This window comes from Macaca fascicularis, chromosome 8, assembly GCF_037993035.2.
Source record: "Macaca fascicularis isolate 582-1 chromosome 8, T2T-MFA8v1.1".
NCBI lineage: Eukaryota > Metazoa > Chordata > Mammalia > Primates > Cercopithecidae > Macaca > Macaca fascicularis.
Genome location: NC_088382.1, coordinates 71,036 through 90,498, shown reverse-complemented (window position 1 = coordinate 90,498; position 19,463 = coordinate 71,036). Strand labels below are relative to the sequence as shown.

Below are 19,463 nucleotides of genomic sequence, written 5' to 3'. Positions count from 1 at the left end.
GCAACTCACGCATAACACAGCATGCACGTACAACACACTCATACAACATATAACACATACAACATGCACACAACACACGCAACTCAACACAAATACATGTACAATTCACTCACAACACACAACACTCATACAACACACAACACATGCAACCCATAAACACATGTACAACACACTCATACAACACACAACACTCATACATCACACACAATACATGCAACTCATATACGACATACACATACACACATACAACACACAACACTCATACAACATACAAAGCATGCAACTCACAAATACACGCACAACACACTCATACAACACACAACACTCAAACGTACAATAAGTGCAACTCAACACAATATGCACATACAACACACATACAACCCATGCAACTCACATACAACACAACACACTCATACAACACATTCATACAACACACACTATACAGATTCTAAGTATGAAATAGAAAACAGCACACTCACAGTTTCTAAATTTGATGAAAACTTTTTTCAAGAAAGTCGTCCAACATCCAAACTGGTACCATGTCCTCATTTTCAGTTGCTGTTCAGATTCAAGCATTTTTATCATCTACTCTATGAATTATAATAATACAGCATAAACCCATTTTTCATTTTACACCCACTTTGCTGTGGGGTGCTCCAAAACAGGGGCCAGGAGCCTCAGAGTCGTCCCTCGGAACAAAACACAACCGACACTCAGAGGCCAGGAAGGGAACTCGGGGGGTGACACACACTCTCTCATCTGCAGAGCTCTGCTTCAAATACTTTACACGTAACCAGGCTGGAACGGGTTGGCGAGGGTACAGACATGGCAAACTGAGAAGAAACTGGCAGGTGGAGAAAGATCAGTCAAAATCCAAGGAAAAATGCTGAACATTTTCCACAAATAGTTCACACAACAGATGATACTCAGGCTACTGAAAGTTTATTGAGAGGGGTCTTGCTCCAAAGAAAAAGTTCTCTCCCAAAGTTATCAAAGATTCACAGCAGGCACCTGCCCCCAACACACCATCTTCCGAGGGCCTAGGAGTCAAAAAGAAGGTAAGACAGTAGTAAGGGTACAGGGAGAGGAGAGCGGGAGGGGACCGAGAACTCGGAACCAAGAGATGGGCGGACACTGAATGCCTGACTCCAAGGTTATCACCCCAGAAAACAAGTCTGTTTAAGTCCGTAGTAACAGTGTTAGTACTTTCACTGAACCTGCACTCAACACTGGAGAACCTCCCTGTGTTATAAAGACGATCTGAAAAATAACATTAATTCACAATGTAGAGTGATGATTCAGCCACAGAAAATAAAACTGACATAATCCACTACAAGTCACACTATGTCTGTCTTTAAGACTGGTTTATGATGCAGAAAAGAGGCAGTTTGAGATCTAAAATACTTAAACTGGCAAACACCTTGTTTCCCTGAATTCTCACAACCGTGGCACCAGCTAGAGTAAGACAGAGTGGTTTTCAGAGCTTCCAGAACAGCAGAACAGATCAATCATAAATATGCAAAAGTGATCTGAAAACAGAATTAATTAATATTCCACGTTTTGGCTTAAACTAGTCATGTGATTTCCAATAAGTGGGAAACATTCACACCGATTTTTATAAGAAAGTTCAATGTGAACACATAGTACAGAACATTGCGTTTGTTTTGGAATTTATTTATTTAATATGATAATTTCATTTGTATTTAGTTATTCTTGATGTTGAATGCTCATCTTTATTAATGATGAGCTACCCATTTTCTGACTGAGGAAACAGAAAGTTGTCACTGCCTAACAGCAATACTCAAAACAGCCTGTATGAAAGGAAAAGGTATATCTGTGTGCACACAGATGCATACACATGCATACACGTACCTATACATGTACACACGCGTGTACATATGTGCATACACATACACACATACACATGTGTGCATGAGCACACATGCATGCACACATATACACATACATGCATACACACGCATATGCACATACACGTACACTCATATACACACGTACACATGCACACACATACATGCATATACACGTGCACATGGACACGTGGACACGCACATACACACGCATACACACATGCACACACATGCATGCGTACATGCATACGTAAGTATCATCTCAGGTACGTGGATTCAAAATTCTGATGCAAACAAGAATAATTACAAAACAAGGTAGGGTGTCAACAAGTGAGAATTGAGATGAAAGTTCTGATATGTTCCAGAGACGATACGGGAGGTCGTCACATCACATAAATATCTTACCCATTTTAAACGTGACAATTCCTGCCAACATCGGCCTGGATTAAGATGATTTCATTGACATAAGGAACAGAAAATATAGTATTTATTCTAATGAGATTCTGTAATCATTACATTATTTTCACAATTATAAGTAATCACTAAATAACTTCCTCCCAAGGGTCTAAAAATAAAAATAAGATAACAAAAGAAAGTCACAGTCCTGAGAGCTTTATCATGCAAATCACAACTGTGAAAATCAAGCATGTTTTTGAGACTATGCCCTCCTCAAATATCCTTCCTGGAATTTTGTACCAGTAATGGCTGGTAATTAATTGTTATACCAGCTGGAAAGTATATCATTGGGGGTACGTGAAGTAAACATGTAAAGAGAAATGAACACACACACTTGAACCCAGGCCTCATTTCACAACTGTTTCCTACTTTCGATTTGCTTAGTTTACCTCATGAGGTACCTCGAGGAGAGAAAGCAGAGCTGGGATCTGCCCCGAGGCTGCTTCGGGAAGAGCTGGGTGGGCACCAAGACCCTCAGACCGAGGGCTGAGCTGCGTGGCTATGACCCCATCACTGCAGCTCCCCAAGCGTGTGTCCCTGTGTGTCACGCAAACCCCTGCCACACAGGTGACACACGCCACACGCCTGACACAGGCTCAGCACACAGGGAGCGATCAGTAAGTGGTGACTAGAGAGAAGTGACGGCCTTCAGCGTGGATGGAGAAAACAGGCCACAGACTCACAGAGGAAACGCCACAGATCCACAGACGGAGAAAACACCACAGACGCACGGACGGAGGAAACACCACAGACGCATGGAGGGAAGAAAAGTGCCACAGACGCACGGAGGGAGGAAAAGTGCCACAGACGCAGGGACGAAAGAAACGCCACTGACGCACGGATGGAAGAAACGCCACAGACGCATGGACGGAGAAAACGTGCCACAGAGGCACACACGGAGAAAACAGTCCACAGATGCACGAACAGAGGAAACGCCACAGACGCACGGACGGAGGAAACAGGGCAGAGACGCCTATACACCAGTGTGGAACGTCGGACAGGAACGTCCCGGCCATGCACTGTCCACTCCCCCTAGAGACTTCCCACCCCAGAGCACTCAGGATGGCTGTGGAGCGCCTGCCACGCACCCCAGAGGCGAAGCTGGGGAGCCAGAGATGAGCAGGTTCACGTCCATCAAATGCAGCTGCAATCCCTGTAATAACTGGAGGTCACTATTAAACAGAAGGGCACTTCACTTGGAATAAAAGCACTCTGCATAAAAGAACTAAAGATTGGCTGGAGACAGCTTAGAAACCGTCACCATTATTCTTGTTAGTGACAGCGAAGCTTCAAGAGTGGTCACTTTTCCTGTAGAAATCCCACAGAGGTGATTCCTGGAACTCATTTAGAATATTTCTTTCCCAGAAACCACACAACCAAGAACTTAATAGTGCCGTCTCTTGACCAGAAAGATTCAGATTTCTGATGAAACTAAACCCTGTCCAGCCTCCTGATTCTAGAAGATGCTGTACAGAAAAGCTAACTCAAAGGGGTCTCATTTCTTTTGTCATCCACGACACATAAAAAATTTTTTTAAATATACAAAAAATGTAGGAATCGTACAGTGAATACCCATGTGTCTACCCCCTGGATCACAGACTAGATTTAAATGTAAAGTTCTAAAGGTTCCCAGCTAAGGAAATGTGCAGTGTAAGCCTCTACCTGGTTAGAACCAAGGGGAATGGAATGAGCTTTCCCCAGCCTTGCTGCTCAGCTGGGAGGGGCTGCCACAGCTCAGCCACCCCACCCCAGAGCACCCAGGATGGCTGTGGAGTTCCTGCCACCCACCCCAGAGGTGAGGCTGGATCCCCATTCGCGGTGTTAAGAATGAGCCAGCCTTTAGAGGCCATGTGGTCTATACTTGAATAGAAAATGTTCCAGGAAACTAAAGATTCCAATGCGTGCACTGAATTCCTAACCATTTGAAACCCAGGCTCCTCATCTATACACGAAGAACAACGCTCTCTCCTGGGAAAGCATTTCAGAAGGACGAAAAAGGATCCACATGAGAGCAGCTGAAAACTACAAGGCATCATGCAATTATAAGCCTTTTTCTATATCTTTGTTTCAAGGAATGTCAGCATTCTAAATATTGCAGTTCATCCCACATCACCTTTCAGGAGCAAATCATAACGATCAAAAGTATCAGCAGAATCACTACCAGCTCAGTCGCCATGTGCTTCTTCTTCCTGCATGACAATTCCTGCAGAACGATGGGACCATCCAAGAATGGCTCCCTGCCATCATGTGCCCATTCTCCTTCCCCAGGGGGCTATTCCTGTACTCACGGGGCATGGGAAACCTGTATAACGCCACCAGAAAGTCCTTGTTTGACTTACACACTTCCCAGAAGGGCTGATTTTATCCAGAATCCTAACTGTGTCAAACACTAAACCTAAGAAATCATCAAGAAACCAAGGAAATGTAAGGCCATGTCCTGCCCCGGGTGCATGGCTACTAGGGGAGAAATAGAAAATGAGACATGAAAGGAAACTTTTAAGATATTCAGACCATCACTGGATGATTCCAGGAACCCATTACAGATCATTGCTGTTCCTAATAACAGGAAAGAAATTCTAAAATCCCAACAGGCATGGTGAGTCCCTCACTTGCATGAAGTCAAAATAATAATCCATCACTCTCTTCAAAAGGACAAAAGAAAAACTCTACTTCCTCTTCATATTAATTTGTGTACAAGCGACTTAAGTGAGAAAATCTTAATGTCTGGACTGTGATATCAATAGCAAAATAATCCCAAGATTCCCAATTAAAAGATAGAGACGGCCTGAATGAATTTAAAACAAGAAAAACCGACTATATGCTGCCTACAAAAAACACAGTTCAGCTGCAAAGACACACATAGACTAAATGTGAAGGGATGGAAAAACACATTCCACATTAATGGAAATCAAAGGTAAGCAAGAGTAGCCATATTTATTTCAGATCAATCACAATTTAAGTCAAAAACTGTAAAAAGGAGAAAAAAAGGTAATTATATAATAAAGAGATCAAAATAGCAAAAGGATATAACAATTACGAGTATATGTGCACCCAACAACAAAGCACTCAGATATATAAAGCAAATATTAGTAGATCTAAATGGAGAGAGAGGTCGGGCGCGGTGCCTCACGCCCATAATCCCAGCATTTTGGGAGGGATGTGGAGGCAGGTGGATCACCTGAGGTCAGGAGTTTAAGACCAGCCTGGCCAATATGGTGAAACCCTGTCTCTACTAATACAAAAAATTAGCCCAGCATGGTGGCACATGCCTGTAATCCCAGCTACTTGGGAGGCTGAGGCAGGAGAATCACTTGAACTCAGGAGGTGGAGGTTGCAATGAGTTGAGATTGCACCTCTGCCCTCCAGCCTAGGCAACAAGAGCAAAACTCTGTCTCAAATAAATTTATATATACATATATATGTATAGAGAGAGACAGGGAGACACCAACACAACAATAGTAGGAGCTTCAAAATCCCACTGTCAGTACTGGAGGTCATCTAGACAAAAAATAACAACAAAACATCAAATTTAAAGTCCAGTGTAGACCAAATGGACCTAACAGACATTTACAGAACATTTCATCCAACAGATACAAAATGCACATTCTTCTCAGCACATGGAATATTCTCTAGAATCCACCACATGTTAGGCTACAAAAGAATTCTCAATACATTTTTTCTAAAATTGAAATAACATCTAGGATATTCTCAGACTCTAACAGAATAAAGCTATAAATCAACAACAAGGAACAGACACTTCTCAAAAGAAGACATTTATGCAGCCAATAGAGACATGAAAAAATGCTCATAATATAGAATGAGACCACCACTTCTCCTGTTGTCTTTCCCAGCTTTTCCCCGTCTCCCCTTTTCCCTAGTTTATAAGACAGGAGAAGGGGGAGAAAACAAAAAGTTAGAAAGAAACAGAAGGAAGATAAATAGCTAGAGGACCTTGGCACCACCACCTGGCCCTGGTGGTTAAAATAATAATAATAATATTAACCCCTGACCAAAACTACTAGTGTTATCTGTAAATTCCAGACATTGTTTGAGAAAGCAGTGTAAAACGTTTTGTTCTGTTAGCTGATACATGTAGCCTCCCATCATGTTTTGTCTGAGGCTAGTCCTGCTACAATAATCACTCGCCATCAGAGAAATGCAAATCAAAACCACAATGAGATACCATCTCACACCAGTTAGAATGGTGATCATTAAAAAGTCAGGAAACAACAGGTGCTGGAGAGGATGTGGAGAAATAGGAACACTTTTACACTGTTGGTGGGACGGTAAACTAGTTCAACCATTGTGGAAGACAGTGTGGTCATTCCTCAAGGATCTAGTACTAGAAATACCATTTGACCCAGCCATCCCAATACTGGGTATATACCCAAAGGATTATAAATCATGCTGCTATAAAGACACATGCACACGTATGTTTATTGCGGCAGTATTCACAACAGCAAAGACTTGGAACTAACCCAAATGTCCATCAATGACAGACTGGATTAAGAAAATGTGGCACATATACACCATGGTATACTATGCAGCCATAAAAAAGGATGAGTTCATGTCCTTTGTAGGGACATGGATGCAGCTGGAAACCATCATTCTCAGCAAACTATCGCAAGGACAGAAAACTAAACACCGCATGTTCTCACTCATAGGTGGGAAATGAACAGTGAGATCACTTGGACACAGGAAAGGAAACATCACACACTGGGGCCTGTTGTGGGGAGGGGGGAGGAGGGAGGGGGGAGGGATAACATTAGGAGATATACCTAATGTAAATGATGAGTTAATGCGTGCAGCATACCAACTTGGCACGCGAATACATATGTAATAAACCCGCACATTGTGAACATGTACCCTAGAACACAAAGTTTAATTTTAAAAAAAATCAACAACGAGGAGAACTTTCAAAACTGTATGAATACATAGAAATTAAACAATATGCCCTTGAATAGCCAATGGGTCAATGAAGAAATGAAGAAGGAAATTTAAAAATTTCTTGAAATAAATGAAAACAGAAACACAACATATCAAAGTTTATGGTATACAGCAAAAGCAGTATTAAGAGGAAAGTTTATAACAATAAACTCCTACATTTAAAAAACAGATTTAAAATAAACAACCTAACAACGAACTGCAATGAGCTAGAAGAGCAAGAACAAATCAAATCCAAAAGTGGTAGAAGAAAAGACATAACAAAGATCAAAGAGGAACTAAATAAACTTGAAACTAACAAATATAAAAATGAAGAAAAAAATGTTGGTTTTTTGAAAAGATAAATAAAATAGACAAACCATTAGCTACACTAAGCAAACAAAAAGAAATCCGAAAGAAATAAAATTAGAAACAGAAAAGGAGAATGACAGTTGATACCACAGAAATACAAGGGATCATTACAGACTATTTTGAACAACTATATGTCAACAGATTGGAAAACCTAGAAGAAATGGATAAATTCCCGGACACGTACAACCTACCAAGATGGAACCAAGAAGAAACGGAAATCCTAAAACAGACCAATAATGAGTAACATGTATGACTAAGTAATAATAAAAAGTCTTCCAACAAAGAAAAGCCCAGAACTAGGTGACTTCGCAGCTGAATTCTACACATTTTTGTTTCAATTCTTCTCAAAGTATTCCAAAAGTATTGAAGAGGAGGGAATCCTGCCAAGTTCATTCTTCAAGACCAGCATTACCCTGATACCAAAATAAGACAAGGACACAATAAAAAGAGAAAACTATAGGTCAATATCCCTGATGAACACAGATGCAAAAATCCTCAACAAAATACTAACAAACTGAATCCAACAGCAAATCAAAAAGATTATACACCATGATCAAGTGGGATTTATCCCAGGATGCAAGGATTGCTGAACAAACACAAATCAATAATCATGCTACATCACATCAACAGAATTAAGGACAAAAACCATAATATCATTTCGATAGATACAGAAAAAGCATTTGATAAAATTCAACGCTGCTTCATGATAGAAAGTCTCAACAAAAGAGGCACTGAAGGAAAAATACCTCAACACAATAAAGGCCATATGTGACAAACCCACAGCTAACATAATGGGGAATGGGGAAACACTAAGAGCTTTTTCTCTGAGATCTGTAACAAGACAAGGACGCCCACTTGTGCCACGCCTATTCAACACAGCACTGAACGTCCTAGTCAAGAGCAGTCAGGCAAGAGAAAGAAATCAAGGGCACCCAAAGTAGAAAGGAGGCACTCTAATTGTCTGTTTTCAGACAATGTGCTCTTATATATTAAAAAAAAAAAAAAAAAAAGACTCCAGCAAAAATCTCTTTGAACTGATAAACAAATTCAGTAAAGTTACAGAATACAAAATCAACATATAAAAATCAGTAGCATTTCTATAGACCAACAATGAGCCAGTGAAAAAAGAAATCAAGAAAGCAATCCCATTTAACTACAAAAATATAAAATAAAAATAAAAATACCTCAGAAGAAATCTAACCAAGAAGGTTAAAGATCTCTATGAGGAAAACGATATTCTACCCTCGGAAGGTAGAACAGTGGCTTCTAGAGACAGGAAAGGGCGGCGGGAAGGCAGAAAGGGAGAGGTTATCTAATGGATACAAAATTACATCTAGATAGTAAAAATAAGGGTTAGTGTGCTATAGCCTTGTAGGGTGACTATAGTTTACAATTTATTGTATATTTTCAAGCAGCTAGAAGAGAGGATTTTAAATATTCCCAGCATTAAGAAATGACAAATGTTTGAGATGATGGACATGCTAATTACCCTAGGTTGCTAATTACACACGAAAAACATGTATTGAAATATCATACTGTATCCCATGGATATGTACTATAATGTGTCCATTAAAAATAATAATTGTTAAAAACCCAAGGGTCATTTCTCATGTGTCCTATGTCAGTGTTGTGGTCCATTGGTGGAGACCCAGCCATTTGCAAGTAAGACTATAGTCACTTGAGCTGAAAGCAAATGAATCGTCACAAAAATTACCACTGGCACCGAGTCTTCTTTCCAGAATTTCCTGCCCACAGCACTGCCACAGTCACTGTGGGCAGGAAAGACACGCTAGCACCCAAGTTTCAACCCCAGTACAGTTGATGCTTTTATTTCTCTGGTTTGGAATAGGTGTGTGTTCATAATTTACGTTTACTCCAACTGTCCCCTTGCTTAAATAGCTTCTTAAGGATAACTTCCTCTTACTAAATCCCAACAGCTTCTGAGCATCCGTTATATTCTCCAAAGTAAATAAAAAGAGAAAACGTGTTGAAAGCCTGATAATGTTCACTTAAGAATCCAGCATGATGTACAGCTTGAAATGACTACTCCACCTTGTTCCTTTACATGACTTTTAAAGTAGCCCCAGTTATTATACATAATTGAGGTCATAATTTCTGCAATACCATTAGGTCCACGAACGGTAGGGCCAGAGGACTTCAAAGTCTGTCTCCGATTTTTTTTTTTAAAAAAGGGAAAGCTCATGAGAGTAGGTAATGAAAATAAATATTCACACAACTCGGAACAGGGGATGGTGAAACATAAAACTCCAGCCTGGCACAGGTGTCCAGCCAGTGAGGGTGGGGACACAGACTCATAGGGTCCCCACAATCCCTCAAAAATGCCACAGACAGGTGGGTGGCCTGAGACAGAGCCAGGCTCCGAATTCCGGGAGCTGTCTGGCTCATGTGCACCTCATGTGGTCCACACTGCACGAGGATGCCCAACGTCACCAGTCCCGGTGCAGAACACAAGAATGCCCCATGGCATGAGCCCCCGCTGCACAGCATAGCCCGAAGGTGCCAGCTCAGACTCCTACACACGCTGGTCACCAAGGCACTGCCCTCCAGGAAGGAGGACCCCAGAGGTCGTGGCAGGGTGAGGTTCTGCTCTTCATCATCCGCGAGCAGAGGGGAAAGTCCCAGCAGACATTTGGGGAGCCTCTACACGTGGTTCTGGGACTCTGAGTGGAGGTTCAAAGATGTCCCCAGGTACGCCAGACTCAAACCTAAAAAAGACCCATTCTTCCAGATATGCCCAGACTGGAACCTATATAGGCCATCCTTCCTAGCTTTTCTCTGGAAAACCAGGCTTAAAAGAGTATCGACTAAAAGGGGCCACCAGGAAGACAGAAGTCCTATCTTTAAAAAAAATTTTTTTTTTTTTTTTTTTTTTTTTTAAAAAGAGGCACTGAGGCTCTGACCCATCTGAGCACAGAGTACATGCTCGGCAGCCTCTGTCAGAGCAGAGCAAGTACACACATGCTCTCCATGCCCTGTGCTCCCAGCACCCGTGCTCCCCGCACCCATGCTTCACACGCCCGTGCTCCCCGCACCCGTCCTCTCCACGCCCATGCTCCCTACACCTATCTGTGCTCCCCATGCCTATGCTCCCTGCAGCCGTGCTCCCCACACTGTGCTCCCTGCGCCCATGTCTGCTCCTCGAGCTCTCTTCCACTGGTTTCCTCTGTACATCCCTCTTGATAGTCACTGTCACTGTCACCTCGAATCACCTGGCTAAATGGAGGTAAAGAAAAAGTCTAGAGTAGCACATTGGAGGACAGAGTGGAAGTGGCTATTTACCAAGCAGGGCTATGAGATGAGCGCATCTGATCCCCATTAATCCTGACGGTCAGTTGATTAGCCCTGTTCAACAGCTGGGGACACTGAGGTGTGGAAGGACGGGCTTGCTTACCCCAGACGATGCTGACAGTGTGGGCCCAGCCCAGTCCCACAGCCACCAGGAGGAGGCTCCTCACTGGGCAGGCGCGGATGTGCAGCCCAGAGAACGCTTGGGACCCTGGCACAGACTCCTCAGGAAGGAAACAGAGAAAGGCCCACAGAGACTCAAGCAGCACAGAAGAAGGTCACCCACAAGTTAAAAATAGATGTTTGTGCTTTACCGTCCCAGAGTGCTAAAAATCCAACCCACTCACACGCACAGCCTGACGTGAGCCTGGCCTCCTGCAGCACTGGGCTAAGCGAGAGACGTACCTGCCTCTCTCCCGACAATAGCAAACTTGGCAGCTATTCTTCAATGTACTTGACACGCTTCTGTGAGGATTAAGCGACACTCTGTCGACACTGGCTAAGGTTAATCCTGACACAGCCAACCATCTAGATCTGCAGTGAACAAACAACTTACTTTGGATGATTCTGCCACTAACAAAGACCCTGAATCTCCCACCAAAGCTTAGTGACACGACTTACCTTTCTGTTTTCATTTCAGGTACACTGGCCCACATGATCTAATTTACCTGCTGATAATGCCTTGGAAAGACCACCAGGGGGCCCCACACCATTTTCAGCTTTAGAGGGATGTGAATTTCCCTTTGATGAGAAAGGTGATGGGGAAATAAAACAAGGATCCAAAACAGATGCCTGTGTGTTTCCTGGGAGTGATAAAGTCAGGAACTGCCTCTGTGTGTCAGGCGAGGGAATAACAGAGACAATGGCACCAACTCCTGAGACAGAAGACCTGATGCATGGTGCAGCCACCGCCTGTGGCCAAGGAAATTCCAGGGAATGTAGACCCCAGTTGTATGGTACAGCCACCATGTGCGACCACAGAAATTCCAGGAATGCAGACCCTCAGTCACATGGTACAGCCACTATCTGCAGCCACAGAAATTCCAGAGAACGCAGACCCTCAGACACATGGTACAGCCACTATCTATGGCCATGGAAATTCCAAGGAATGCAGACCCTCAGTCACATGGTACAGCCACCATATATGGCCACGGAAATTCCGAGGAATGCATACCCCAGTCGCATGGTGCAGCCACAGCCTGCAGCCACAGAAATTCTGGAGAACGCAGACCCCAGTCGCATGGTACAGCCACTACCTATGGCCATGGAAATTCCAGAGAACAGAGACCCTCATTCCCATGGTACAGCCACCACCTATGGCCACGGAAATTCAGGGGAACGCAGACCCTCAGTTACATGGTACAGCTACCACCTGTGGTCACAGAAATCCTGGGGAACACAGACTCCAGTCGCATGGTGCAGCTACCACCTGTGGTCACAGAAATCCTGGGGAACACAGACTCCAGTCGCATGGTGCAGCCACCACCTGCAGTCACGGAAATTCCAGGGAATGCAGACCCCAGTCACATGGTACAGCCACCATCTATGGCCACGGAAATTCCAGGGAACATAGACACCAGTCGCATGGTGCGGCCACCACCTGTGGCCATGGAAATTCTGGGGAATTTCTGGGGAAATTCTGGGGAATGCAGGCCCCAGTCTCTAAAGTATGAACTTCACTGCAGTGAATGTGGAAGAGTTTCTCTCTGTGCAGAGCTCAGTATCCAGAAGGGGAGATGGCCCCAGGAATGCCTTCCTCCTCTTCAGAGCTCAGGGCCTAGGGCTGACACCCTTGGGAGGGGTCCTTGTTCAGCAATTGTGCCTGTGGAGGGTCCCCCAACACTCACCGTGCACCTCCTAGGAGCGGAGGCTACAAAAGGGAGCCAGAGACCAAGCTCTGCTCAGACAACAGTGAGCTGATGGCCTTCCACTCTAAGTTCAACAGGGACCCAGGGACCAAGCTCTGCTCAGACAACAGTGAGTTGATGGCCTTCCACTCTAAGTTCAACAGGGACCCAGGGACCAAGCTCTGCTCAGACAATAGTGAGCAGATGGCCTTCCACTCTAAGTTCAACAGGGACCCAGGGACAAAGTTCTGCTGAGACAACAGTGAACTGATGGCCTTCCACTCTAAGTTCCAACTGCATGGAATGTGTATTCCATGAATGCTTGTTAAATGAATGATTCATATAAGGTCATCTGTGCTGACCTTTGCTGGTCTGCTGAATGTGAGCTTCAGAGCATAGGCCTCATTCCTGGAGCAGCCAGCTCTTCCCAGAGCGACGGCCGCTGCAGGGCAAAGCCCAGAGCTTGTCCTGCAGCAACACACTCAGGACCCTGCGCTGGGCACGCTGGGGGCCTCTCCAGCAGAAGATCCCCAGCCCGGACCGTGCAATACCAGTGAACCCCAGGGGAGTCCCAAGTGCTCAAAATCATGTAAATGTCCATTGTGATTTAACATATCAATTTTTGAAGAAAGGGCATATTGCCACCTCTCTCCTCAAACTAGGGACTATAAATCGATCCATCACCCTAACTGAGACTCTGCCTTAAATTCTGCTAAAACTACCATCCAAACACTCAAATTTACATTAGCGTTAAGGGAAAAAAAAAAACTAAACCAAACACCTGTAAGAAACGGTCAAGTAACCTGTGATACATCAACCCAAAGATTAAACATGAAAACAATGAAGTAGCAAGATATTAAAAGAATATAAACTCTATGTACATCATGGTCCAAGGTTCTAAAATTACACAGAAACAAAGACTGGAATGGAAGGGGGATACGTTTACAGACACATTTTTTATTTTTTAATTTTTAATATTGCTTCTCTAATGTATGATTTGACTAACCAGATAATTCAGCAAAAAATAAAAAAATAAATTGTGCCTATAGATAAATATGTAAAGAATCCTTTTCTTTGATGCCAATGGAATTAGTTTGGGTCTGACCCACAGTCTTCAATCTTTTAATTAAGACACAAAAATCATCTTTCAAGCTGTTAGGAAAAAAAGAAGAAAAAGATTGAAAACCAGGAGCCCAGAAAAAAAGGACTCGCTATGTATCACAGCGTCTCTCCACGCCTCTCCACCAAGGACAGTGCTCCCTCTTTCCCCATTTTCATACCTACTGCACAAAACACTTAGTAAAGAACTATCTCAATTCATGAGTCACACAGCACAAAGGGCCAGTGTCGCTGCCAAACATACCCTGCAGCCCCAAAACGAAGAGGCAACTGGTTCCTTCCTTCCTCAGTGAAGGAAGAATGAGAGGCTGCTGGTTGTCATTTTAAATCTCACACCTCAATGTCTTAGCACTTTCCTGCTTTGTTGGTTTCCAGGGCTTATTAAAATTAACCACCCCCCCCCCCCCCCCGCGGATATTGAAGAAAGAAAGCAGGAAGGTTGTGCAGGCTTCCAAGAGGCAGAGCCCTGCTTCCGCAGCCACCTCTGTCTTTCTACCCACAGCAGCCGGGTTTACCAATTAGTCTCCCTTAAAGAGCAGTTTATGCTCATCGCGAACAAATGGATGCAATTGCTTCTTTTGAGATGCAGCAAGTTTTGGGCCCTCAGCAAAAAGAAAAAGAAAGAAAGAAAGAAAGAAAGAAAGGGCCGGGCGCGGTGGCTCAAGCCTGTAATCCCAGCACTTTGGGAGGCCGAGATGGGCGGATCACGAGGTCAGGAGATCGAGACCATCCTGGCTAACACGGTGAAACCCCGTCTCTACTAAAAAATACAAAAAATTAGCCGGGCGAGGTGGCGGGCGCCTGTAGTCCCAGCTACTCTGGAGGCTGAGGCCGGAGAATGGCGTGAACCCGGGAGGCGGAGCTTGCAGTGAGCTGAGATCCGGCCACTGCACTCCAGCCTGGGCTACAGAGCGAGACTCCGTCTCAAAAAAAAAAAAAAAAAGAAAGAAAGAAAGAAAGAAAGAAAGAGAGAAAGAGAGAGAAAGAAAGAGAGGGAAATAAAGAAAGAAAGAAAAAAGAAAAGAAAAGAAAAGAAAAGAAAGAAAGAAAGAAAGAAAGAGAGAAAGAGAGAGAAAGAAAGAGAGAGAAAGAAAGAAAGAAAGAAAAAAGAAAAGAAAAGAAAAAAAGAAAGAAAGAAAGAAAGAGAGAAAGAGAGAGAAAGAAAGAGAGAGAAAGAAAGAAAGAAAAAAGAAAAGAAAGAAAGAAAGAAAGAAAGAAAGAAAGAAAGAAAGAAAGAAAGAAAGAAAGAAAGAAAGAAAGAAAGAAAGAAAGAAAAAACAGGGCACTGGCACAACAGTCATAACCTCTGCGTGGCACACACACAGAAGGAAAGTTAAAGCCCTGGAGGCGGAGGCGTTCGGAAAGGGAAGGTGGAAGTAGGAAGGACGCCCACGGGATAGAGTGGTCAGAAACAGACCACCTCACCAAAGGGCGCCTTAGACGTTCCAGAGGACAAAATGCTCCTCTTTCCAGGGTAAACACCCATTTGCCAAACTCAGCCAGTGACGGTAAGCAGGAGTTTGCTTTTTTTTTAAGGCGTCTGAGTAACGATGACAAGAGCAAGAAATGAGCTTAATAATGGGACTGACAGGGCCCTGGGCTGGTGACTCTGCTGATGTGCACAGCATCAAAACCCAGGTTCCTCAATGCGCTCCCTCTGCAGTTCAGGACAGCACTACAACTCACCCCATCAATCACTGCTTAAAAAATCAGTTCTAAAAAAAGACGACCCATTTGAAAGCAGCCGGAGGAGGAAGACAGAGAGTGTCTCACAGAATCCAACCGCTTGTAGCCTCGGAACCATAACAAGAATATGAAACTAGCGGGTCCAGTGTGAGGCAGAACAGAGACGCCGTCACGGCTCTCAGGAGGCTGAGCAGGAAGCGCATGGCTCAGGCCCTGCAACGCCCTAAGGGCGCCTGGAGCAGCCCACAGGCCTGTGTCCTTCGTGTGGGTTCACCTTCCTAGTTTCCTGGGTAAATTCAATGTACAGCATTTATTCGCCAAGAAAAGAACATTCAAATCAAACTACTGTCATAACTCTGAAGGGCTCTTAACACTCCAGTCCACACGTTCAAAAGCCCACAAATATCAGTGCTGCCACTGTGCAGGTAACAATGTTTTGGATGCATCATGCACGTAACCAGTAACGACGTTTTCATGTTTTCCGTAGCCATCTCATTCAGGATACTAAAATGATCTGTGACGACTTGATACTTAGTTATCTGTGATTTTCAGATAGATTTAACAAGGCTACCTGGCCAAGAAGGCCTCACCCTCCTGAACCTGGGCACCGGTGCCCCTACGTGCACCTGGGGCCTGGGGAGCGCAGTCTCCACCACCTCTCGCTCTTCAATGTTAAATGTCCTCCCGGAGCGCCTGCGTCGTGGGCCCAGGCTCGGCCCCTCCTGGAGAGCCCTTTCCACATTACAGGACAGGGGAAGCCCAGAGCCCGCGCTGCAGCGCCACTGACGTCCCGGAGTCCCCGATTCCTGCTCCTTCCCGTCCGCGGAGGCTGGCGGGGAGGGCCTGGGACCCATTTTAGTTTTCGGTTTTGTCACGAGCCGGAAGGCGACAGCACATGCGAGCGCAGGAAACCCTTTTTTAAAATCTTCCAACGGAAACGCGAGGGGCTGCCTGACTGCCTCGGAGACGCTAGGCGGGAACCCAGAGCACCCCTGCCGTTTCCCGCATTGCAGCAGCCGGGACCCCGCCCACGCCGCGGGGGGCCCGAGGCGACAGGAGGCCCGCCGGGATCCGGCCCTTTCTTCCTCGACAAGCTGGGGGGTGGCGTGGGGCGGAGTTGGGGGGCGGGGGCAACTTAAGAAGTGATCGCGCTGTACCCAGGATTCGGAGGGGAAGCCCGGCCCCATCCTACAGCTCAGAGGCAGAACGACCCCGGAAGGTGCTCCAGGCGACCCCCTCTACCAGGCTCAATTTAAAACATAAACCGGAGAGGGTGGAAAGCTCACTATTTTCCGAATGGAGGTTCCTATCGCCATGTTCCTTCCTCCTCCGCCCCACCCGGCATGGACCCCGGGGCTGCCTTGCCGGCTCCCGCCGCCCCGCAGGTACCCCTGCCGCTCCCGGGCACGGGCTTCTCCCCAGTTCTTCCCATCGCTTCCCCGCTCTTCTCCCCAGTTCTTCCCATCGCTTCCCCACCTTTCCCCGGGTCCTCCCATCGCTTCCCCCTCTTCTGCCCGGTTCCCCCATCCCCTTCGCCCTGTTCTCCCCTTCTCCCTCTTCTCCCCTTCTCCGTCCGTCCCTCCCTCGCCGCCCGGAGGGGGGCGCGCACCTTGAGCATGTCCCCCGCTGGTCAGCACGCCGATGGCCTTGCCGGCCCCGGAGAGCTGCTCCAGGAACTTCCGCAAGGAGCCCTTGGGGGCCCGGGAGTCTTCCGCGTCCAAGACGAGGAGGCCGAGGGCAGCCGCTAGTCCGGGTGCGCAGCAGGCAATGGAGACCCTGCCCGCGTGCGCCCGACTCGGAAACGCTGCCCCGCCCGCGCCCCCGCCCGGCCCTAGCGTCAAAGGGCCTTGACGGGCGGGGCCCAAGCGCACAGGAGGGGCTGCGGGGGTGGGGCGCGGCTAGGGGCAGGGGCAGGGGCAGGGAAAGGGGCAGAGAAAGGGGCAGGGGCTGGCCGGGGCCGGGTGTGAGCAGGAGGACCTACGCGGGGGTCGTCGTAGGTGGCTGCCGCGCTAGCGGTGGGTGAGGTCGCGGAGGCGGGGGTAACACCACAAGTGGGCGGAGTCCCTGGGGGTGGGGCCGCGTTGCCGGTGTGCTACCCTTGCGGGTGGGTTGGAGGACTCTGGTTGGGGCCTTTAGAGATGCCCGGAGCGCCACAGGTGGGGGCAGGGGCAGCGACCGGGGGAGGGGAGACCGCAAGGGGGCGGGGTCACATCGTTCGCTGGGCGGGCCAAGGCAGGGCGGAATAGAACGCCGGGAGCATCTCCCGGGGCGGGGAGGGGGGGGGCAAGGGAGACCGTGAGTGGGCGCGAACGCCGGGGCCGGTGGAAACTCCGCACTTGCGGGGAGCGCCGATGGCGGGGTGGGGTGGAATTGGGGCGCGGAGACCCCACCTGGACGCGGAGGCTCGCGGCAGGCCCGGTAGATCCGGCTGTTGTCAGCGCCGAGCCCGGCCGCGCGCACAGCTTCTTGGTGGCGGCAGGATTCCTCCTGGGGCTGCGCTAGGAGCCTCTGCGCGCGGCTTCCTCGATCCCCGCCCCCACGTTTTCTCTGCAGCGTGAGGTCGGGAAGGACGCACGGAGAGTGGATCCTCCAGGTGGTGGGAAAAGCTGAGCGCGGCGAGCTTAGCTATGACGAAGCAGCGATTTCCTGGGTCCACGGGGTCTGTGGCGCTCCCGGGCCCCCAGCTCGTCCCGTGGGGAGAAGAATCCTTGGGGTGGGGAAGAGTATCGGGGCGCTACACTCAGAGACGCATGGGCGCGCGAAAGTCAGAGTGGGATAGGAGGAGGCGCAACGGGACTGACCTGGCGGGGAGGCGGGACGACACTTCCTCCCTACGGACAGGCGCGCTGCTGTACGCTGTGCCGACCTCGGCTGACTTCACCGGCCAACTCCACGTGCTGAAATACGCACATTCAAAGCGCTGTGCCAGTTGCCCATCCACAGCTTAACAGCCTGGTGCCAGTTACCTGCGATGGGACAGGGAGCAGCCCCTACAAAAGCACGGGCTTATGGGATCCCGGTTCCTTCAGTGCTCACCCCACGAAGAAGGGCTCCCAAACGGCCCCACTCGAGGGCTTTCCGGAGGATGGTCCTGCGCAGTGGGTGTTTGTTGAACAGATAGGAAACAACAAAAGAGACTAAGAAGAGGTTTGTTCTATGAACCCGGGAAAGTGAAGCAATCGCAAAGGAGAGTCTCACCAAAGGGCAATCCTGGGGAAAAGATGGAGAGGCATGGATTTTTCTTGGATGTGTGCCTCATCCTGGGGCTCATCCCGCTGAGCATCAAATATTCATTGCAAAAGAGGAAAAAAAATATATGCTGCAGACAATGCTGGATGGTCTAATCTCTCCCTTGGCCAGAATTAACGGCGAAATTCCTAACCCCTCGTGGTCCTCAGAATCACCTGTCCTATGCACACCCCCATTAAACCACTGAAGTCCAGTTTCTGGGAGCTCAGCCAGGAAATGTGTAGTTTTAAACAAACCACCTAGGTTATCCTGATGAATGCAAAGTCAGAGAGCGCTGCTCTCATGCAGTGAACCTGAGCATTATTCTATTAATTAAAAGGGAGAGGCGAATCCTGGCTGTCTTAAGGTGGCAGTTGAGTGGCCTTTGCCTTCTGGCGGGCAGAAGAGCAGACCGAGGCTCTAAGCACCTGCACCCACAGTTGGGCTCAGGATCTGTGCTGGAGAATAGAAGGGCTAATTTAATTATTCATGCCTTTTTAGAGCACGTTACATGTGGAGAAGGTGGGCCACACTGAATTTTATTTTAGCCAAATACCCGTTATCTCCTTATACAATTGATATTTTTATATTGAACATTAGGGGATTGGTCATTTGTCATCAAATTGTCTGTAATACAGAAAATGATAGATACAACCTA

The 19,463-nt window shown here is 46.9% G+C and overlaps 1 protein-coding gene across 1 annotated transcript in view; it reads right to left on the bottom strand.

Annotated features, from left to right (window-relative positions):
* The window catches only part of LOC135964871 (uncharacterized), a 45,547-nt gene extending 27,033 nt beyond the window's left edge, over positions 1–18,514 (bottom strand). The window contains exons 1-4 of the mRNA XM_074000132.1: positions 18,488–18,514; positions 17,968–18,124; positions 17,559–17,641; positions 17,187–17,475 (exon numbers count right to left, since the gene is read on the bottom strand). Coding sequence (XP_073856233.1) covers positions 17,187–17,475; positions 17,559–17,641; positions 17,968–18,124; positions 18,488–18,514 — 556 coding nt within the window. The remainder of the gene's footprint in view (positions 1–17,186; positions 17,476–17,558; positions 17,642–17,967; positions 18,125–18,487) is intronic.
* Positions 18,515–19,463: the final 949 nt, after the last annotated feature.